Source organism: Vespa mandarinia, chromosome 5 (genome assembly GCF_050613455.1).
Source record: "Vespa mandarinia isolate Hongniang chromosome 5, ASM5061345v1, whole genome shotgun sequence".
In the NCBI taxonomy this organism is placed as follows: domain Eukaryota; kingdom Metazoa; phylum Arthropoda; class Insecta; order Hymenoptera; family Vespidae; genus Vespa; species Vespa mandarinia.
In genome coordinates this window covers 1,105,001-1,126,676 of record NC_140814.1, presented here as the reverse complement: position 1 = coordinate 1,126,676, position 21,676 = coordinate 1,105,001, and the positions used below count along the sequence as shown (strand labels likewise).

Here is a 21,676-nt window from a genome sequence, read left to right as displayed (position 1 = left end):
TAAAATGCCTGTCTATAGAGTTAACGATGGGACAGCATTTTGCTAGTCTCAGAGAATTTTTTAAGATGGATGGTGAAAAACAATCTACAGAAATATATTCTAATGTATTGCAACAACAATCAACATTGGAAATGGTTGACCAAGATGATGCAGAAAATTTACCCAATTATGAGAATAATGGGAATGTACCTGTCTTGAATTTTAATGTGATTCCAAACAGAGAGAGTAAATCAGAAGGGAATTTGGGAAATCACAATTTGAATTTGGATCTAGATAATCATAATTCTAGATTCGAATCTTTATATAGTCAACCAGTGGAAACTCAGGATTCAAAACAAATTCGTGGTAATGGCAATATTAATAATCCTGAAACACCATTCAGACAACAAGAGGCTTGTTCCAGCAGTTCTGGTGGTAGCAACAGTAGTAGTAGTTCCGAGGATAGTCCAAGAACTCCTCCATTAAGAAGATCTTCAAAAACATTGTCATTTGGAAAAAGAAAAAGTAAGTTATAAAATTTGCTTGTTTTACATAATTTAGATTTGTATCAAAGAATTCCAGTTATTTTTGGTATATATATGTATATATTTGCTACTTATCATTTTAGGTAAACAACGGAATAAAGATCAAAGTCCAGTATGTAATCATATTTTATCTTCAAAAAAGAAAAGAAGTAATTGGGTATTGAAGTTTGCTAAGAGTAAAACATCCAAAAATACTGATATTATTCCTGGTCAAGGCAACAGTAGTTCAGATTGTGTATGTACTGGTTATAGAAGAACCGACGAACACCCAATGGGTGCAGGAATTGTATTTAATAGTAGATCTGCACCACAGAGTCCAATTCTTGGTCCTCTACCGCCAAGTCCTGTGATCGATTTGTCAAGATTTAATCCAGAGGAATTTCCTATGGAGGTATGTTACTGTAATGACTTATTTACTAATTGAAAATTAGTACAAAAGAAAATATTATATATAATTTTCATGTGAAGGATTGCGACGAAAGGGCACGTTTACAACGAGCACGAGAAATGGAGGAAGGTGTTGAACCTCCTCCTGGATACAGACCTAATTATCCATCTGGAATACAGGTGCATCCAAATGGTATAACAGTAGATAGTTTGGCTGCATTGTTTCAAGCACATGCTGGTATTCAAGTTGCTGCCCTTACTGCGCTATCCCAGATAGATTTTACATTAATTCCAAATATTGAAAGACCTGCGCATACGCAGGTAAATAATTATTTCTCGCCGGATAAAACAACTATATATTTATTTTAACAGTAACTTCTTTGTTGCTCATAGGTCGATTATGTACATTGTCTTGTACCAGATTTACGGTCAATAACGGCATGCTCTTTCTATTGGGGTAAGATGGACCGCTATGAAGCAGAACGTTTATTGGAAGGTAAACAAGAAGGAACTTTCTTATTACGAGATTCTGCACAAGAAGAATTCTTATTTTCCGTAAGCTTTCGAAAATATGGACGATCTCTTCATGCACGAATTGAGCAATGGAATCACAAATTTAGTTTCGATTCACACGATCCAGGCGTTTATGCCTCTGAAACGGTATGTTTTAAAATTAAAAATTTTCTCATAATTTTTGATATAAACAATTTCTATAAAATTATTAAATGGTATATAATATATTCACAGGTATGTGGTTTAATAGAACATTACAAGGACCCATCATGTTGTATGTTCTTCGAACCTATGCTCACTATACCATTGCATCGTAATTTCGCCTTTCCTCTACAACATTTGTGCAGAGCAGTTATAACTACAAGAACGACATATGATGGTATAAATAAGCTGCAGTTGCCAAAGACGCTTAAAAGTTATCTCAAAGAGTACCATTATAAACAAAGAGTGCGTGTTAGGAGATTAGATACAGAAAATGATTTACAGACAGATGCGAGATCCATATCATATTTACCTTTAATATGAGCCTTTATATATAATGTAGAAATACTATCGTTTGCTTTATTAATTTCCTTGCATCTACAGTACTGCCACACCCTTTTGTGGTATATGCACATCATAATATCAAAGCTGATAATTTATTTCAAATTCTCTAATGTCTCTGCAATATTAGCAAATAAAACGCACATATTTAGCAATGTATTCAGCAAAAAAATAATAGTAGACTTGGTTCAAATAATAACAATTTTTAGGGGGCTGTACCAGCAGCACTTATGTTCAAGTGGCAAATGTATGCGTTCAATTGTGAAACTTGATAGTTTAATATGTAAATATGTCACAACATGCGTAGTTGATTATCAGAATCAAAGTTCTTTTTATAAATTTAATTATGAAAATTTAAAAAGATTTATTCAAAAATATGTAATTTAATATGATATTTTACAAGATTAAAGATTAATTCACATGCATATACCTTGTTTATATCAAGAGTTGATAAAATTTGTGAGATTAATCATTTGTATTAGTTACTTGTATAATTATGTGTCCAAATTATTAAAAAAATTTCATTTATTGTATGATGGATCTGATAGTGTATAATTCCATCTTTACGTGCATTTGTAAAACTTTTCAATAATGATCAAAATATTCTTATTCCTAATGTGCCTACTTACAATGTGAAATATCAGCACATGGAATCTGTGTGTTAGTATTCATACTTATTGAATACGTAACAATTTCAATATTGATCAAAATTGTGTTTATCTTTGAAATGCAATCAGTATTTGAAATTTGTTACTTAATTTTTAAAAGATAATGTAAATTAAATACATTGTTTTGTTCTCAAATTGATAAGGTTATGAAACCATGTATTATTATGCTTTAAAATTGTTAAATACATTGGTTGATGGTTATTCATATATAACTAATTTCTTATTAAAAATAAAATTTAATATTTATTAAGTGTACAGATATTGCTTATGTATTTAATACCTTATATATTTTTTTGTGTTTTTTATATTATATATAGAATATATAATATATATATATTTGCTATAATTTATATCATGGGAAAAAAACTCTAAGTTAGTAAATTTATTTTTTCCTTTCAGTTTGTTTTATGACTTTAATATTCATATATACATATATAACTCAGAGATAAAGTTTTTTTTTATAAAGAACAGAGTAAACATTATATTAATGAATCTGATAACATTATCTTTTTGAGAAATTTGGAAATTACAATATAATTCTGGATATGTATAATGTTAATTCTTTGAGAAATCATCAAGTTATTTGATTAAAATTAAATGATATATTTTATTGTTCTGGCTATAATAAATATCTGAAAAAATTTAATAACAAAATATATATATATATATATATATATAATATAAATATGTATATAAATATATATATATATATTATTTCTGCAAACAGAATAATATTAATGAAAGACAATAAAGTTATAATTACATATTTGACATAGATTTCATAGTGATGTGGAACTCACTACTTCTGCAATTGGAAGTAATACCTTGTAGTTGAAAATAAAGAATGATAAAAATAACACTATAAAGAAAGTATCTATAATTTATATAGGAATAATATGAATTATTTCCACCATTGAATCTTAAATAGATGACAACATTATAATACTATTTTTGTAAAGGATACTAATAAAAATTCTCTCCCATTTTTCGACCATATATAATTCTGTAACAAGCATGTATCTAAAATACCAATATCCTAAGAAAGACGAAAGCTTTTGTAATGGATTTGCCATATTAGATACGACTAACATTATAAAAAACAAAGTAGGAAATATTAAAAAGCACAATTTCTAATAACATTTACAGTAAGACTATCTCAAGTGATAGCAATTATTTACATTTTTCACTGATTTCACTGACCATAGAAAAAATGATACGTATTCGATTGAGCATGAAGTCGATATTAATCTAATGTACATATATGTACATAAAAACCTGCTTTACGATGATAATTTTTTTTCTATATTGAATATTATTGAATGTTATAGATTAATTTCATGAATTATTAAAATAAATAATGTAAAATTGTGATTAAATTTAAAAAATTCTGAAAAATATTAACTTTATTTTATTTATTTTAGTCATTTCATTGGTTTGTCCAATTTAAATAAACTAAGAGATTTTAATAAGTTGCAAATTGGATTGTTATAATATTGGAAAAAAATCTTTCGAAATTTTAGTTTTCTAAATTTTCAAAGACGGATTATAAAATTCATATTAAAGAAAAAGTTGTCCTTTCTACGTACGATGCAATTTATGATTGCATTGACTATAGATGTCGACAGAAAAACATATGGCTACGTTTTTCATTGTGTGTTGTGACTATCTTTCTATCTATTAGGTGATCCTGAAAATCTGGAATTTGAATTTATAATTGAATAATAGAAGAAGCTAAGAAAAGTAAAATTTGTATTTTTAAAATTCATTGATTCTTTGAGAGATATTACGATTATCGAAAGCGATTGGTTTAATCGATAAACTCGGTGTCAAATTATCAACCTTTACGCGCAGGTTTGCTATCGTTTACGATTCTTCTTGCAGCGATAACTGGCGTCAAGATGTCTGCATCTGTGACAGCTAAACTTCAAGATGACATGAATAGTATACCTTTGGCAGATGATGATCCTCAAGGTACGAAAATGTTATTTCCGTATTTGTTTTGACATTGCATGATCATTTAACGTTTTATGAATCGTAAATAAGTAATTTGAAGAAATGTTCAAAAAGCATATATTATTTTAAAATATATATATTTGTTAAATATTTTTTTATCTTGCATTCGTAATAATATCTTTCTTTTGTCATTTAATACAGTAATTATTCCCGAAGAAGAGGTGTTGGATAATGCTTCTCATTTATCTGATGCATTAGGTAGAGGACGTAGTATGGATTCTATTCCATCCACTTTTACTAATGGTAGCTGTAGCCCCAATAGTAAGTCTTTTATAAAAATTATAATATATTAGGAGAATAATAATAAATAAATAAATTTTTATCGGTTAATTAATTTGAAAATCATTTGCATGATCGACAGGTTTAGATCCTGATATTAGTCCAGACGAACAAGAAGAAAAAGCACGGTTAATAGCACAAGTTTTGGAACTTCAAAATACATTAGATGGTAAGTTCTAGCTATTTTGGCAAATGAATAAATTTTTCTAAGATTTTTAAAAATCTTATGTGTATATATATATATATATATATATATATATATATATGTATATATTGACTTGTATTAGATCTGTCTCAGAGGGTGGACAGTGTCAAGGAAGAAAATTTGAAATTACGAAGTGAAAATCAAGTATTGAGTCAATATATAGAGAATCTAATGTCCGCTTCAAGTGTATTCCAATCGACTAGTCCAAATACTAAAAAGAAATGAATTCCTGTAATTGACATGAAAAGATTGTAAACATACAGGGATTTTACGATTGTTGTGATTTTTCATTCCTTATGAAAAGTATGTATACATATATTTGCAGCTGCCTTATTTGAAAACAAGAACCATATAGTATAATAATAAATTTTAAAATCAATAATATGTGACATGTATTAAAAAGACATTAACTTTACCTGAAGCTAATATATACTTTTCATAAGGACAAAGGTTTGCTTGAAAAGCTAATATTTTCTTTTTTCATTTTAAAAATTTATGCATTAAGCACTATTCCCCCTTTAACTTTCAAGGGATATATTTTAACATGTATAATACTCACTGTTTTTGTTGCTTTTAAGTGATGGCAGAGGCTTATGGTTAGGAATTAATGCATTTACATTGATCATCGATTACCAAAGAATCTTATTAAATTTTTTTTTATAATTTATAAGATAATCGAATAATGTAAGCCTTATTTTTATTATTGTTAACGAATGTTATCTTAAGAGGTTCTATCTGGCCACACCATGTCAATTAGGTTTTTCAAATCTTATTTGTTTCTATTAATAATAACAAGATTTTATTAAGACAACGTCCTTTTATACTTTAAGCTTTTGCTTAAGAGTTCTAATAACATATGTATGCAATGTATGTAGATGTACAAAGAAGATAAAACCAATTATATAAAATATTATATAATATACATATACACAGATGTGTGCTCATGTGTACACATTATACACACAACAAGTAATTACATATTGTACGTACATACATACACATACTACGATCGAAATTATCGCATAAGTAAGAAATCAATGTTTAGATTCTCTGCTACGAGTAGAGTATGTAGAATATCTCGATCGTATTTTCATGAATATCTTTGACCTGTTGCACCATGTTTGCAGCGTAACAATTATGAATGTTAATAATCGAGCGTACCGCGAATTACAACTGCGACTTGCGAGAAAGTTTCAGTTCGAGGGCACAAGCAAAATGCACAATCTCAAACTATTCCATTGTTGAGTAACACAGTGTTATAATAAACATTATATTCTATTGGATTACGCGAAGCGTATCTTTTTTATTCTTATTCTTCTTCTTTTATTTTTTTTTTCGATTTCCTAAAATTCCTTTGCGTATCTAATTCGAAGCGTAGAAGTTAATTAAAAGAAAAAAACAAAGAAGAAATATCGTCTCATGCGGTTAATCTTGCTGATCTTGTCTTATTGCTAAGAATTGTATAGCTTTTTGTCCCCACACCGTTCTCGGACCAGATTTTGTACGTCCGTTTTTCTTTATACCGATCCACCAACCAAAATTTACGTATTTGCGTGATCGAAACGCATCGTAAGATCCAACAGACCATTGTTCCCATTCAGTATTGTCCTTGTTCATATTGGACTGCAATTTGGAAAATGGAATGATGATGAAAATAATATTCTAATAATGTTACTCTAAAACGAAAACGTGATTAAATTGTCAACGAATTTCATGTCTTATTACGTTAGTTTAAATTTAATCTAATTAATTATTAACATAATTAATAATTAGACTGTAATTCAATAATTAGATTAATATTAATTAATTCATATTCATATAGTAATTTTTAGGAAGCTATGAAAACAGAAAGATTATTCGAATTATTGAATTGTATCATATTTAAAAATTAACAGAAGAGTTAATACACGCTGGATCGATGTTCAAGAGTAGTTTTACTATTGTACAAATTCTTATCTTACCTCTCCATATAAATAGCCCTTTTTATTGAATGCAAGGTATAGTTGTGTCTCGACACCCTGTATTCGTACAACTCCAAAGGAGACCGGTGTTACGTGTAGAAGAGCTAAAAATGATCAAAAAATAAAATGGCATGTTTGCAGGGAGATAACGGTGAGCGACTTTTTATAGTTGGCCTATTTTATTTTATGTGTTACATATATATAAAACATATAATATATATATATGTATATATATATGTATATATATATGTATATATTTATGTATATATATATATGTATATATTTATGTATATATATATGTATGTATATATATATGTATGTATATATATATGTATATATATGTATGTATATATATATGTATATATATGTATGTATATATATATGTATATATATGTATGTTTATATATATATATATGTATATTTATATGTATATATATATGTATATATATATGTATGTTTATATATATATATATGTATATATTTTGTATGTATATATATATATGTATATTTATATGTATATATATATGTATATATATATGTATGTTTATATATATATATATATGTATATTTATATGTATATATATATGTATATATTTTGTATGTATATATATATGTATATATATATATGTTGGGTATATAGGGTGTATATAAAATGATGTCATCAAATGATTTACAGATGTGTTCAACAGGAAACGATTTGTACAAAATAATTCACTATAAATCATTTATTTATTTGATTTTCTAACGGAAATAAAGTTATATTAAGATTTTCGTTTGTTTGTTTTGAGACATAAAATATATTTATAAATTTGTGACATCAGTTTTACGGAACACCTTGTATACATAGACTGTCTAGTTTTCCTTCGAAATTACCATCTGTCTCGTTCGTTCCGGGTAAGCCTCGAACTTTGCCAGTTGATGTGATTGCGAGGTGATAACCAGTACGACAGTAAAGTTTTATGACGAGAGAATTATAAATTGGGTTTTCCGCTGGTTGCCGTGGATCCCATATTACGTAGGGTGAAAGGGTGTACATAATCTTGGATGTCTCGTATCGTGATTGTTGACTGTAAAAGTTAAATTTATTGCATAATAATTTCTATATTCGTTAATTAACACGATAACAAGGATGTCCTTGAAATTAAAATAGACAAATTTCATTTTATATTTTTTGTTTATTATACTTAAAGAAATCATTTCATTCATATCAAAATATGAAATAAATTATTACAATTTGTTTTCACCTAAATCATTAGAAATATTAATATGAATTTAGTTTTATTTGAATGATGCATAAGAAAAGATTATTAAAAAAATAAACTATAATTAACGTTTAATATTTAGATACAATGAAATTCATGCGGTATTCGTAATAATTTTGATAAAAGCAAATTGTAACACAGTTTATTTGGACATAAATAAGAATTTCTAGATACCTTATATAATTAACTTTAATCGAAGCGTCCCTTTAATTTAATGTAGCCTCTAACGTTCAATTTAAAGGGAACGTTACCTATTTATGCGGTCTTACGATAAATAACGATTAATTATAGTCCTGTTGCAATGAAGAATTTTATATTGATGAAGGGAGGCCTTCGATGTTAATGCACGTCCCTTGTTGAGATTATCATGATTGTAATATCGAGCGCGGTTAATGTTTGAAAGGGTCACTGGAGATCTGAACCACCCTTAACAGGCGCGCACGTGTTAACGTTTATGAGGGAGAGATAGATAGAGAAAGAAAGAGAAAGAGTTCACGCTTGAGAGATGTTGCTTAGATATTATATGTTAGAAAAATAGAACGATCGGTTTTCCAGGTCAAAGAGCCTTGTGAATGAAGCGTGCTTTATCACGGTATGTGAGTTTTCGCACTTTGTTAAGTTTAAAAACATTTTTCAAGGGTGTCATTAAACGAATAAAGTATGATTCTTATATATTTTATACGAATTAAATAAAGAATTTTTACAGAATTTACAATCTTGTAATTTCCATTAAATTCATCTATCTTTGATTAATAGAAATTAAATATGACGATTAATAATTATTACTACATTATGTGTTCGATCTCTTTTCAAAAGAACTTTCGTAAAGTTGAATTTTAATAGACGTTTTTAAATGTCTTTTTATAACTGTTACGTTTACAGTGTTACAAGGCTGCCTTGTAGTGAATTACAACCTCCGTGTTTCGTATTACGAGAGCCATACCTATTAGACCTAGTGACCCTCACACTACGATATTAGAGCAGAAAGTTAATTGAGTCAAATGATCAATGAATGCACGTGAGTGTACTAACGCGTATATCGGGGAAGAAACTACGTCGTTGATTTGACGAAAATTTTTATCGATCTTTATATTATCTAGTTGATGGAGAACGGGAAGTATTTATACTAACGAATAATAATGCTTTATTTTTCTTGAAAAAAAATAACTTATAAAATAAAAAGTTGAATAATTAATTTAAATAATTGTCTCGATAGATCTCTCATAAACAGTTTTAAATCTCTATAAAGTTATGTACGTTTGAAATAATATATTTATACATATGTCTATAACCATATTTTTAAAATTCTTCTTTATTTTATTATAAAAAATTATATATATATATAATATATATATATATATATATATATATATATATATATATATATATATAGTTTTTATATATCTGAATATTTTTTAAATAAAAGTTATACTAGTATAGTATAATTATATTAGTATAATTAATAGTAGTATAACTTTATTATATGTAGACACGAAACTTTTAGAAAAATTGGATTATAAAGGATTAAAGAAATAATGATGAGAACAAAAATAGATATACACGAAAGAAATTATTCGTTGTCTTCTATTATTCTGATCTACGATAGAAGCCAAAAAGAAAGAAAAATAAATAAATAAAGAAATTTTATTGTTCTTGGTAAATGTTGATAAAGTCGTAAACTATCAAATGATGTCATGTATGGTCTTCTTATCAATGCGCTCATTGTATTCCCTTATATAGCCTGGTATATACAATACCTACATCTATCTATTATGTGTATATATATGTATGTATGTATATAAGTAAGTATGTATGTATGTATGTATGTATGTATGTACATACAATACCTGTTTTCATCGAAGGTAACTATAGTGTTCTGATGTTTCCTCGTTTCTCGTTTCTGTTTACGAGAATCGCTGTTCAAGCCCTTCTTCTCGTCCTCAATTGTTGCAGCGTCCTTCTTGCAAAGTGACAGATCGGTGTCGTAACTGTCGTCGCTGCAACTGTCGTCAATATCACTACACTCCTCGTCGCAGGTCGGAGCTTCCAAATTCTCGTGAATCCACCTTAAGCTCATTATCGATTGACCTAAACGTAACTCTTTATCTCAATTGTCCAAGTCCTCTCTTCGCCCTGACACATAAAAACGTGAACTCAAATACTTTTATCTTTTTCTTTCTCTACTTTCTTTCTTTCGATTTTGATAAAATCAAATCCAACCCAGTATTAAGTACAGATATAAATCCTATGTATGTATTTATTTATATACGGTCTATTATCGATTGGATTCTTAGATCATTTCGAGAATAGTAAAAAGTCGATTATTCTTTATGAATTAATATATATCTGATATTATATACATAATCTGGTTTGATTCATAGAAAAAAAAGAACCAAATAGTTTATTTTTGTTAACTACTGTTATTTAAACCGACGTGGTTTGTGGTAAGTCTTGCATTTTTTTTTCTTTTTTTTTCTTCTTTTCTGCTTATCTTAGAGATCCAGGTTAGTTGTTTCTTTTTCTTTTTTTTTTTTTAATTTCCGCGGAAAAAAGTATGGCTCATACAAACATCATATATATGTATATCTAAAGTACTATTATTACTATCATTATTACATTGATATTAGAAATTATTTAATTTTCTGTCGTTTTAACAGATTTTTTTTCAAGATTTTAGATATTCTAAACATGAGGAAAAGAGAAAAAGAGAGATATCATGTTTGCAACGGTGAAAATAATGTGGTTGAGGATTAGCGGTTGTCTCGGTCTGTTAATATTGCGAGCGTTCGACTTGGAAAACTGTTGAGAGAGAATGAAGAAGGATTGAACGAATATGCGTCAGTAGCACAGACACATACACAGACACATACACGCATTCATTCACTAGACGCGCGTGCCATCAACTTGATTTCGTTCATACATGCGCGCTTATTGCTTTTAGGGTGGATAATCGTTTTTATTAGATACAATTTGTTTGTAGAAACCACACGAAGGAAAGTTAATCTCGATATTTACTTTTTAATAAATATAATCTATTGAACATATTTCTAATAATTCTCTTTTTTTCTTTCTATTTTTTTTCTCTTTTCTTTTCCAACATACTCAATGTACAGTTTCACTTCTTTTTTCTTTCTTCCTTCCTTTTTTTTTTTTATACTTATGTTTCAAATCATTATGACATTAAATAAATATATAATTAATTAATCATTTATCGAGGATATAAACGAATTCTTTCTTTGTAACTTGTTTACGATTTTGATGAAATTTAACACGTGTACGTATTTTTATGTTTCTTATTATTTTTTTTTTTATTTTCTTCTTTCGTATTAATTTTGTTTATTGAATTTGTGCCGGTTAATGTCAATCCTACGAATTTTAATATCCATTTTAATATCCATCGTTATAATTCGAATAAAACGGTGGTTTTACGATCACCAAAAAGTCGAATGGAGTTTCAAAGATTAAATTATTATTACTATTATCAAATGAATGGCGATTTTTCTATGAACCACAGGATTATGCGTTTCGATAGAAAGTTTACACCTTTGTTTAGACACAGCCGAAGTGAAATTTGTTATTGTTACACGTCGTATTATTTACATTCTTGTTTACGTTATTCAAGCTTCTTCATTGTTAAATTAATACGATTTTAAGAAATTTGTATCGAAGATTTTTACACACGTATGAATTAGAAATGCACGAAAAAATTAATTACAGAATGAAACAGATAGAGAAAAAGAGAGAGAGAGAGTGCGAGAGAGAGGGAGAGGGAGAGGGAGAGAAATAAAAAAAGTTCAAAAATAAAAGGAGAAAAAGCTAGGAACTACCTCCTAGATGTCCTACCTGATGCGCGTTTATCTCGCGACTGACTCTCTCTCTGTCCTCTCTCTCTCTCTCTCTCTCTCTCGCTCTCTCTCTCTCTCTCTCTCTCTCTCTCTCTCTCTCTCTCGAATTTCCTCGTATAATAGTAGATATGACGGCGTTTACGATGGCGAACATTGCCGTGTCAGCAGTAACCTCTTCGCAACCCGAGCCGAACTAAATTAAAAATAAGTCTTTGCTTCGTGAGCATAAAAAAACTCGCTACGAAATCGTCTTTATGTGTTTTTTAACCCTTAAAGAACCTACGCTTATTCACAATGATTGTCTCGATAATATCAAGAGTTAAGTTATATATGCGAGGATTTCAACTGTTAACGTTAAATTGATGTATCGTGTGTGAAATATTATAACATTTATCGATCTAATATCGAAAAATTTTAAGGTAAATATTTATTTTTTCAACTAATTTCTTCTAATGTTAGAATATTAAAGGATCGTTCGAGTTTCATTCACATAGAGAAAAATATATTGTTATGATTTTAATTTTTTTTTAAACCGAAAATTTTTCACTCCAAAATATATTAATAACAATAATAATAATAATAATTATTATTATTATTATTATATAATACAAAATAATATTTTAATTGGGAAAAGTCTATCACTGGATAATAAATATCAAAGATATCTTTATCGATATAATTTATTTACGCACGTGTAAGCTTGATCTGTGTTAGTTTCGAAGTTTTCGTAAAGTAGATCGAATCGTGGGACAAACAGTGCGCAGTAGTCGGCGGATCGAGATACACTGAATTAAAAACTAGCTTTCGAATAGATAGAAGAGTTTGAAAACGAAACAAATAAATGTATATATTGTGTTTAGTGTTCCGCATCGTTTGACTGGTATTGTCTTCCATATACATACGTATATGTACATCCGTACGGATACATGCTTTTTATTAGAGAAAACTTAACTATAAATAAAAATAAAATAAGGGAATAATACAGTGATAGAATATTGAGATTGATTTACGCCTTTTTTTTTACATTTTGATTACAATAATTTAGTTGAAAAAGTAGCTATCTAAAATTTGATATGATTAATGATTAAAAAGAAATAGAAATATTCTTTTTTTTTTAAGTTTTATCGAATTATACTTATCGATCTAATAACCTAAATATAAATAGTTAGTTGCTCAATAGAAATACACTAAATTACATGAAAGTAAAGAAATGTATTATATCGATGGATTTAACTAATTTTTTGAATTTTCTCAAAACCCTAATAATTTAAACAATAAATTATCGTAGAGAAAACATTCTATCAGCTTCTAATGGCAACCGAATAGAAATATAAACAATACGAATACAAATTACGAAGTTTCTTGGGCAAACAGCCAGCTTCAAAATAAAAATCTTTTGAAGTTTCCGATAAGGAGCGAGTAGATGTATTATTATTAGAAAAGGAAGAGCTTGCAGGCTCGATCAAGCAAGTCGATAAGAGAATTGCTGGTCGATTGGTCCAATAATTTCATTCTGGCACACAATGAACGGAATGTTCTTCCACCAGGTAGTCAGTCATTCGATCGTTGATGACGTGCCAGATTTTCCTTCACAATTATGTAACGCTTGCCTTCCGAGACCGGTCTAGAGTTAACTGTTTATCTGAAGAAAACGAACTAGGGTGCGGCGAAATCTAACTAACTCTATTACATACAGGGTGTCTCGTTTATCTTGAAAAATTGAAATATTTGCGAAGGACTGAGAATATTAAAAAATTTTTTAACACATTTGTTTGGTATGAAGGATAACATCATATAGTGATAATTTTCTTTTTTATAAGTCAAATGATCGGGGTAGTATCAAAGTTAAATTCATTTTTGTAAATGAAACTATATATTTTTCTTTCCACAATGTAACGGTATTAGTCGAAACGAATTCAACTATATGCCATATAAAGTCATTTGTAATTCTTAAATGATATAAATTATATTATAAATTTGTGAGTACTTAAAAAGTATTAGATATGTTGGATCCTTTGTTAATTCTATATTGGATAGGAATAGACTTGTTTTTATCGACATCGGTTAAAGTATAATCCTGCTTTATCTATTGTCTATAAGGTAGATTTCTGTTTTACCATTGGTATCTCTGTACTAAGCAAAAGCAACGATTGAAATTTCAAAATATAATTTTATTGAAATATTAAATTTAATTATATTATATTTAATGTGTATTAGGAGCCGTGTAATGTTTGAGAGTTTGTTTATTTTTATGTATAAATTATTGTTGTAAAACACCATTTTTTGACATGATTTTTTTCAAATAAGAAAAAGCTTTTTCACAAGTTCGAAAAGATTATATCCTCGTTTTAATCTTTATCTTCAAAATGACACTTTGTTCATCGTAATCGTTCTATAATTACGCCTGTACTCATTGTTGGTATAAATCATCATGATTCATAAACACGTTGCACCGTTTTTTCTCGAGCGTTCTTGGTCGTCGTTTGTTTTCGCGAAAATAATGGTTTACTTAGGATATTCCTTGAAAATGATCGATTGTACGGACAATGACAAGAGATAAACGTGAGAGTTAAAAATATGTTGAGAATTTCTTACGACAAAAGTAATTTTAACGGAAATTATACGTTATAAAAAATCTTTTATACATTGTCTTATTATATATTATCATTCAACTACTACTTATATAAATGCAGTTGGTATTCAATAATACATTTAAATTCGATGTCCTGTAAAGACAGATTCTGTGAAAATTATAAAACTATCGATGCGATGGAATTCTCTATAATAAACATTTATTCTTTGCGATAATATAAAATTACACGTTGTAATAAACGAGACATTTACAATATTTCACAATGGTAATCTGTGTACTTTATACACGATCGCTTAAAGCTGCTGTTGAGTTTTCTAAGAATTCAAATTTGTTTATTTTCGAAAAAAGAAATTAAGAGAAGAAATGAGAGAAAAATGAACAAAATGAGAAAACATAACGAGCATGACTTCATTAGCAACCGTATTTGAGTACGTATATCTATATGTTATTCTATAATTTTGTTTGCCGTATTCCATAAACATAATTAAGATCTAAAACAAAAAGATTTCCTTGTACGAAAGTTAATCATTTTCAATTTGATTTTAGAAATTATTAGTATTAAATATTTAATAAGAGTTTCATTCATGAATAATCGTCAATCACAAAGTGAATTCATCTTTAGCTAGTGTGTTATCAGAGATATCTCATAAATACCCAGACGCAAAAGTTATATATTACAAAAATGTACAGTGTCACGATTTTTTTTTACTGGTTCCATATGAACGTTCATCTTCTTATCATTTATTTTTTTATTCGATGTTCGATGTGATATCGCGTATGCAACAATCTTCCTTCAATTAACTCCTTAACCGCTATGCTACTTACATAAATACAATCTATTTACATAAAAACATTTTCTTTTTCCTTGCGTATAATAATTTCCATTGCGTGTTGTTAGTGGCTTGAAAGAAGTCGATGAATTACCTAAAAAAAGGAAAAAAAAAAAGAAAAAAAAAATTGTCTTCCAGTTCGACATCTATTAGGTCGAGCGAGATGAGAACGGACGTCCAACCATCTTCAAATCCATTTTATTTCAGAGAGAAGATATATATATATATATGTGTATATATATATCTATTTATGTATATGTATATGTACGTATTTATGTATATGTACGTATTTATGTACACGTACGAACGAACCGTGTCGCGAAAGTTTCGAGTTAGCTTGGCTAACTAAATGGTCAACTACAACTTATAAAATATAGCCGGAAGAACGCTATATTCAAGTTAGTCGGTACAGATCCATTAGCCCGTGCGCTTCTACACGCAGCTGAACTTGACACCTGAAAATGGAACGCAAGGGTGAAGTGAATGAATGAGAGGAAATATTGTTAACTGGGCCATGCAGGACATGCCGCACGAGACAACGATGCGCTTTCGCGTTTATTAGCTCCTTGGTACTATTATTATTATAACCACTACTATTATTATTATTATTACTATATTGCACTACTATATAATTTTTCTTCTTTTTCTTCTTCTTATTATTATCGTTGTCTTGGTTGCATGACGCTGCATGCTCTGCCCGACTTTCTCAAGTATTTCTCGGCGTTCTCGTACGCCAACGCTTGTACTACGACATTTACCTAATCTTAAACTGTATGGAATAATACTAGGTAGAGTTTTAAGTGTGAGTACCGTCGTCACTGGAGTAGCAGTTATGGCAGTGGAGCTTGTGGTTTCGAACGCGTACGTCCGTTCCCATTAATCCGTCACCGAGTCGTACGTGACAGACACAGCACTTGAAGCATTCCATGTGATAGAACAAGCGTAGACTCTCGATTATCATCGCGGCGCCTCGACCTATCAAACATACACAAACCGGAACTCGTTAATTTATCTACCTTAGAAATAATTTTTCTCTTTTTTTTTGTTTTAAGTTATATTCTTTAATTTTTATTAATACCTAGCTCATCTCCACAATGCGAACATTTCTTTTTGCCACTGACGCTCAGCATTTTCTCTTGATTGTCGGTGTTATGAACAGATGGTGATGGCTGCTGAGATTTTTGTTGTAATGTTAATTGTTGAGCGGTGTTAGAATGTTGAAGGGGAATGTGTTCTTGACTCGTACTATGTTCTAATCTAAAAATATTAAGTTTATTCGTTATGAATTCGTAATGGGTTAAGTTACTTACTTAACACAAAATATATCGATAAAAATTACAGATATTTTTACCTTCTTCTTGGAGATAGTGGCTTCTCTTGCGCTCTGTTCTGTACTCTTTGAGTAAGAGTTTGTATAATGGAGTCTGGTAACGGCTTGCTATCCGACCGTGTCGGTGCAGCGGCATAAGGTACGGATGTTCCGGTCACGTGCGGTTGAGACTTTCGTGCCGGGGATCGTTGATTTTTCTCGTGAATTCTTCGTTGTTCTGCTTCCTAAAGAAATAAAAGATAACAATGATAAAAATAATATGAATAGAATAAAATTATTACAAGATGATGATAATTATTAATTATAATAATTATTTTGATTCAATATACATATATGAATTATTAAAAATTTATGCATATTTGATAAATATGCAAGTATAGATAAAACTAAACGTACGTGTGATTTAAAAATAAATGTCTATATTTAAAACAAGATATTCTTATAGATATAAGACAGGTTTTTTCTAATTTACCTGAATGAGCCAATGTTGATAATTGAAATCATGCGCGCCTCTAGGCACATCGCTCTTTCTTCGTTGAACCCATTGATCACCTTGAACGATTCGTGGTCGAGGAGCAGCACTAAGAGCTTGTAACGTTTGCCTCGTCATTTGTTGACCAGCATGACAAGAAAGTGTCGTAGCTGAGGCACTATGTCGCAAAGATGCATCCACTTGTTGAGGTATCGAGTCTGCTGATGGTACTCGGCTGTTCCTATTATTAGAAAATATATAGAGCATGAGATCAATTTTAGTCTGATTTAGTTCGAATGTGATTATGTGATTACATAAAAAGAGATTATATGTACAATAGGTATTTTTTTGCAAAAAATAAAAAGAAAAAAATGAAGGGAAGTCAATTGAACAATCAAGTTTGTTGACTTAAATTAACTATTTCCTGTTTCCTTGTACAATGATTTATAAAAGAGTTGATAATTTTTATGCGAATCAAGAAAATTTATTTACCTGATGGTTACGTCCCTTTGTCTTTGTTCGATGTGACGTAATGGTTTAGCAGGTGGTATTGGAGGAGGAGGTGGTCGTCTCCTTTGAGCATCCTGTAGTTGAAGATTTGGCATAGATGATCTATAATTTACGGCTGGCTGATGCTTGTATTGTTGGGCAATGTTAGATGAACCATGAGCAACGTCTTGCAGGGATTTCCACTGTTCTTGTAATTGTTCCGCCAGTTTGAGTTGCTTTTGTTCGCGATAAGCAAGATTGTTTCTTTGCCTCTTCAACTCCTCTTGTTCCAACTGCAGTAGTTCCCTCTCGACTCGTAGAACTTCCTGAATGAACGAAGAGTAAGAATTTTCATTTCTAAATCCTACTGAATCCTACTAGTGAAGAAAGCGGATTATTGCGAATAAAGTCTCGTCTTTCGACTAATTTAAAGAATAAAAGGGAATAGAAATATGATGATAGTATTAGTTCTAATCCCTTACCCCAGAAGCAAATTCATCTTCGTGGTTGCTCAACCCAGCACCAACCAATATCTTGTTCTGTGAATAAGTAGGAATAATGCTATTGTCAGTGATCGTAGAATCACAAAACGGCATGCTAATAAAACGTCTACGAAATAATCGACTAATTTCTATAGAGACTCGTGTGCATATATATATACACATACACACATAAGTGTGTGCATTAGTAGAAATCTCAAAAGCACGAACGTACAAGCTAAGGAAATATTTTTTTTCTTAATTTTGTACTACTTTAAGCAACTAACGTGCAGATATAAAAGAGTCTTAAGGAACATTTTACTCGTATATCTTCTTATCAACACGTGCGTTTCTCACCTCTTGCTCACGAATTTGATTTTCCATAGCTCTTATTCGTATCTCCTCCTTTCTTCGAGCATCAGCTGCTCTTCTTTCCTTCTCTTCGATCTCGCTTTGAATTCTCAACTGTTCCGCTTGAATCCGACGCTCCTCTTCCTGCCGTGTAGCCTCGACACGTTTCGTTTCTATCTCGATACGTGCAACTTCCTGTTGTCTCGCTTCATACTCTTGATGATGATGACTATGGTGATGATGGTGATGAAGATGATAAGGTAAATGTTGCTGTTGCTGCTGTTGCTGCTGCTGCTGTTGTTGTTGTTGTTGTTGTTGTTGTTGTTGTTGTTGTTGTTGCTGTTGCTGCTGCTGTTGTTGTTGTTGTTGTTGTTGCTGTTTACGTAAAGTCTCTTCCTGTTTGCGTACGTTGTCCTCGTTTTTCCGCAAATTCTCTTCCTGTCTACGTAATACGACTTCCTGCGCTCTTTCTCGTTCTAATTGCATCTTTTCTTCTTCGAGTTCGCGCAATTTGTGAGCTAATTTTTCTCCTAAATCGCTATTATATAAAAGGGAGAGGGAGAAAGAGAAAGAGACCAATTGGTACATTGATGCAAAATACAACAAATATGTAAATAAATTTTGTTGAGTTTATAATTTTTTTAAAAAGTTTTTTGATGAGTAAAATAAAATGAGTAAAAAAGTACCTATTCTGCTCGTGATTGTTCCCATATCGCCATTGTTCCTCTTTTTCTAATACTTCGATGATTTCTCGCTCCTTCTTCGTTATCTCATCTTCCTCCGATGAGGTCACACTGGCGCCAAAAGGTTCGCTACTCTGTCGACTGTGCTGCGACATATCAGGGCTGACAGGTTGTTTCGTCCAGTCTTCAACGTGTCCCAGTTCAACTCCGGAATCCCTCTCATGGCTTGAATCTTGCTCGTAATTACTGTCGGTGTCGTAAGAACGACGATGCAGCTGTTCGATACGTCTCTCTTCAGCGAGAATTGCTGCCATGTCTGGTGGCTTCATTAACGTTAACTCTCTTTCCAAGTCATCGTCGTTAACCTATTTTTTTTATTTTTTTTTTATTCAATTTTCATTAATTCGATCGCGTGTCGCACACGCCTGTAGGTGTGTTTGTGTGTAATATATGTATTTTATAAATCGTAATATTAATCATAAATAAATAAAATAAAAGAATAATTTTTAAATAGTACAAACGTTAATAACTTGTTATGTTAATAATACTGAGAAATCTGAACATACCCCTTCTATTCCAAGAAAATCCGACCGTCTCGTTCGCAATTCCTTCTTGATTCTTCGAGTGGAATTCAATCTCTTAAGGGGTTCCACTGGTGGAGCTTCTTCGTCACTTATATCATCAATGGGAGGTGGTGGTGGCTTTTCTTTGGGTGGCTCGATAGTCGTCGGTGGGCCCAAAGGAAAAGCTAGACCAGTCATTATTTCTTCGTCGTTCGACAGGCTCAACGGCAAAAACTGAAATACATTTATAATATTACAAATAATCATACTATAATTATATGATAAAAATGTTACTTTTTGATATCGAACTATCTATGGTTAATCTTTTTTTCTATGATGCATTACAATAGAAATAATTAAAAAAAAAGAAAAAAAAGGAAGAAAAAGAAAGAAAGAATATTGAATTAAACAAATAAAAATTTATTCCAATAAATTTAATAGTTTAATTCATTACCTGTTGAGGTGAGACTGGACTGAGACAATTAATAGTATTGATATTAGAGGTTTCTGTTTCGTTGAAAGTCAAGGATGTTGGTCTTTCAAATCCAAGAATCATTGGTATTGGCGAAGCAGGTGAATCAGGTGTATCTACTATCATTTCTTCGCCAGAATTCTTCGTTGTAGTTGTCATCGTTGTTTCGAGTTTTGTATTCATTGATATCTCGATATGTTCTCGCTCTTCACGATCTGGCATCGTAGTACTACTGTTTGTTGTCTGGCAAATCGTTTCAGCCTTCTTCTCTTCGTCCTCTTTATCCATGAAGATTGGTTCCTGTTGAAACGCGGTTGGATGTTGAGGCGATATCTATTATATAGAACGGACGAATCCGTGCTTCTCTCGCGCACTATACGAATTTTGCAACGCTACATTCTATGCAAATCAACAACACGCTGGAGTGGACTCTACTTGAGAGGCAGAGTTTCTCAAACGTCATTTATTTATTATTACCTTAATTCGTTTCAATATGATATAAAAAGAACGTGCAAGATTTTAATGATTGCTTTAATTCGATTACTATGTCTTTTGAAACTATTTTTTTTTAATTTTTTCTTTTTTTCCTATTTGGAAAACATGCATTTCTGCTTCGAAAACGAACGATAGGAATTAGAGTAATCAATAATTAGCAATACGTATGTTTCCGTTCGATCGTTCACTAATTTGTTGACTTTTATATGTAATTGGTAAATGTATCAAAACTTTGTAAATTTATTCAGACTTGAGAAACACTGATTTACAGGTAACATTGGTTGTGGATGAAAGATCATGTCGAATTTGTTGTGGTAATTCGTTCGTTTCCAATTCGACTCTTATACATATATGTATATATATTTTATATATATACATACATATACATATATATATATGTATATATGTGTATGTATATACATACATATAATATTTGATCTCTCGATTGTTGCAAAATTTGTCGTGCGACTTGTTAGTAACTACACATATGCCCTATGTATCAAAGCCAGATCCGATTGTTAATTTGGAAAAAATGAATTTGTTAGTTCGAATTAGATGCTTTACTTACACGAAATAATACACATGCACATGGAAAATTAAATAAAAAATGATTTTTTTTCTTTACGATTAAAAATTTTTATAAATTGCATCAGCAATTGAGCAGGTATATGAGAGAACAGTATTCTAACAACTACTGCGTTAACACAGTAACGAAACGA

At 30.2% G+C, this 21,676-nt stretch overlaps 5 protein-coding genes across 18 annotated transcripts in view; 2 read left to right on the top strand and 3 right to left on the bottom strand.

The window, feature by feature from the left end:
• The first annotated feature begins 26 nt into the window (after positions 1 to 26).
• Socs36E (Suppressor of cytokine signaling at 36E) lies at positions 27 to 1,963 on the top strand. 3 transcript variants are annotated; one of them, XM_085657299.1, is made up of 6 exons: positions 27 to 504; positions 608 to 759; positions 838 to 915; positions 993 to 1,232; positions 1,305 to 1,571; positions 1,659 to 1,963. In XM_085657299.1, exons 1-6 carry the CDS (start codon positions 27 to 29, stop codon positions 1,947 to 1,949), a joined length of 1,506 nt encoding a protein of 501 aa, XP_085513425.1. In that variant the 3' UTR covers positions 1,950 to 1,963. The 3 variants fall into 3 exon arrangements, with proteins under 3 accessions (XP_085513425.1, XP_035736863.1, XP_085513424.1); XM_035880970.2 differs by having other exon boundaries at positions 608 to 915; XM_085657298.1 differs by having other exon boundaries at positions 608 to 915; positions 1,305 to 1,963.
• LOC118448135 (uncharacterized) lies at positions 1,944 to 3,855 on the bottom strand. 2 transcript variants are annotated; one of them, XM_085657304.1, is made up of 3 exons: positions 3,600 to 3,855; positions 3,399 to 3,509; positions 1,944 to 2,085 (listed from the first exon to the last, which is right to left on the bottom strand). In XM_085657304.1, the coding sequence occupies exons 1-2, from the start codon at positions 3,724 to 3,726 to the stop codon at positions 3,415 to 3,417; spliced, it is 222 nt and encodes a 73-aa protein (XP_085513430.1). In that variant the 5' UTR covers positions 3,727 to 3,855; the 3' UTR covers positions 1,944 to 2,085; positions 3,399 to 3,414. The 2 variants fall into 2 exon arrangements, with proteins under 2 accessions (XP_085513430.1, XP_035736869.1); XM_035880976.2 differs by lacking the exon at positions 1,944 to 2,085 and adding an exon at positions 3,040 to 3,267.
• Positions 3,856 to 4,232: 377 nt separating this feature from the next.
• The window catches only part of LOC118448186 (uncharacterized), a 51,661-nt gene continuing 34,217 nt past the window's right edge, over positions 4,233 to 21,676 (top strand). The window contains exons 1-5 of one of the 3 annotated variants that reach the window (XM_085657302.1): positions 4,233 to 4,375; positions 4,517 to 4,606; positions 4,790 to 4,909; positions 5,010 to 5,096; positions 5,215 to 5,465. In XM_085657302.1, the coding sequence (XP_085513428.1) occupies positions 4,534 to 4,606; positions 4,790 to 4,909; positions 5,010 to 5,096; positions 5,215 to 5,357 (423 nt within the window). In that variant the 5' untranslated portion in view covers positions 4,233 to 4,375; positions 4,517 to 4,533 and the 3' untranslated portion in view covers positions 5,358 to 5,465. Of the gene's footprint in view, positions 4,607 to 4,789; positions 4,910 to 5,009; positions 5,097 to 5,214; positions 5,466 to 21,676 lie in introns of those variants that run through there. The other 2 variants (XM_085657301.1, XM_085657303.1) reach the window with 2 other exon arrangements.
• On the bottom strand, positions 5,598 to 13,038 carry LOC118448185 (putative fibroblast growth factor 1). Of its 2 annotated transcripts, none has more exons than XM_035881137.2 (5): positions 12,893 to 13,038; positions 10,203 to 10,488; positions 7,967 to 8,160; positions 7,094 to 7,197; positions 5,598 to 6,755 (listed from the first exon to the last, which is right to left on the bottom strand). In XM_035881137.2, exons 2-5 carry the CDS (start codon positions 10,430 to 10,432, stop codon positions 6,558 to 6,560), a joined length of 726 nt encoding a protein of 241 aa, XP_035737030.1. In that variant the 5' UTR covers positions 10,433 to 10,488; positions 12,893 to 13,038; the 3' UTR covers positions 5,598 to 6,557. The 2 variants fall into 2 exon arrangements, with proteins under 2 accessions (XP_035737030.1, XP_085513426.1); XM_085657300.1 differs by lacking the exon at positions 12,893 to 13,038 and adding an exon at positions 12,199 to 12,215 and having other exon boundaries at positions 6,558 to 6,755.
• Positions 15,766 to 21,676, bottom strand: part of smash (smallish) — a 90,396-nt gene continuing 84,485 nt past the window's right edge. For 6 of the 8 annotated variants that reach the window (XM_035881132.2, XM_035881136.2, XM_085657297.1 and 3 more), the window contains 11 exons: positions 20,445 to 20,762; positions 19,994 to 20,224; positions 19,431 to 19,792; positions 18,751 to 19,282; positions 18,397 to 18,453; positions 17,918 to 18,240; positions 17,426 to 17,666; positions 16,975 to 17,177; positions 16,702 to 16,880; positions 16,434 to 16,598; positions 15,766 to 16,078 (listed from right to left, as the gene is read on the bottom strand). In XM_035881132.2, the coding sequence (XP_035737025.2) occupies positions 16,056 to 16,078; positions 16,434 to 16,598; positions 16,702 to 16,880; positions 16,975 to 17,177; positions 17,426 to 17,666; positions 17,918 to 18,240; positions 18,397 to 18,453; positions 18,751 to 19,282; positions 19,431 to 19,792; positions 19,994 to 20,224; positions 20,445 to 20,762 (2,634 nt within the window). In that variant the 3' untranslated portion in view covers positions 15,766 to 16,055. Of the gene's footprint in view, positions 16,079 to 16,381; positions 16,599 to 16,701; positions 16,881 to 16,974; positions 17,178 to 17,425; positions 17,667 to 17,917; positions 18,241 to 18,396; positions 18,454 to 18,750; positions 19,283 to 19,430; positions 19,793 to 19,993; positions 20,225 to 20,444; positions 20,763 to 21,676 lie in introns of all 8 variants that reach the window. The other 2 variants (XM_035881133.2, XM_085657296.1) reach the window with 2 other exon arrangements.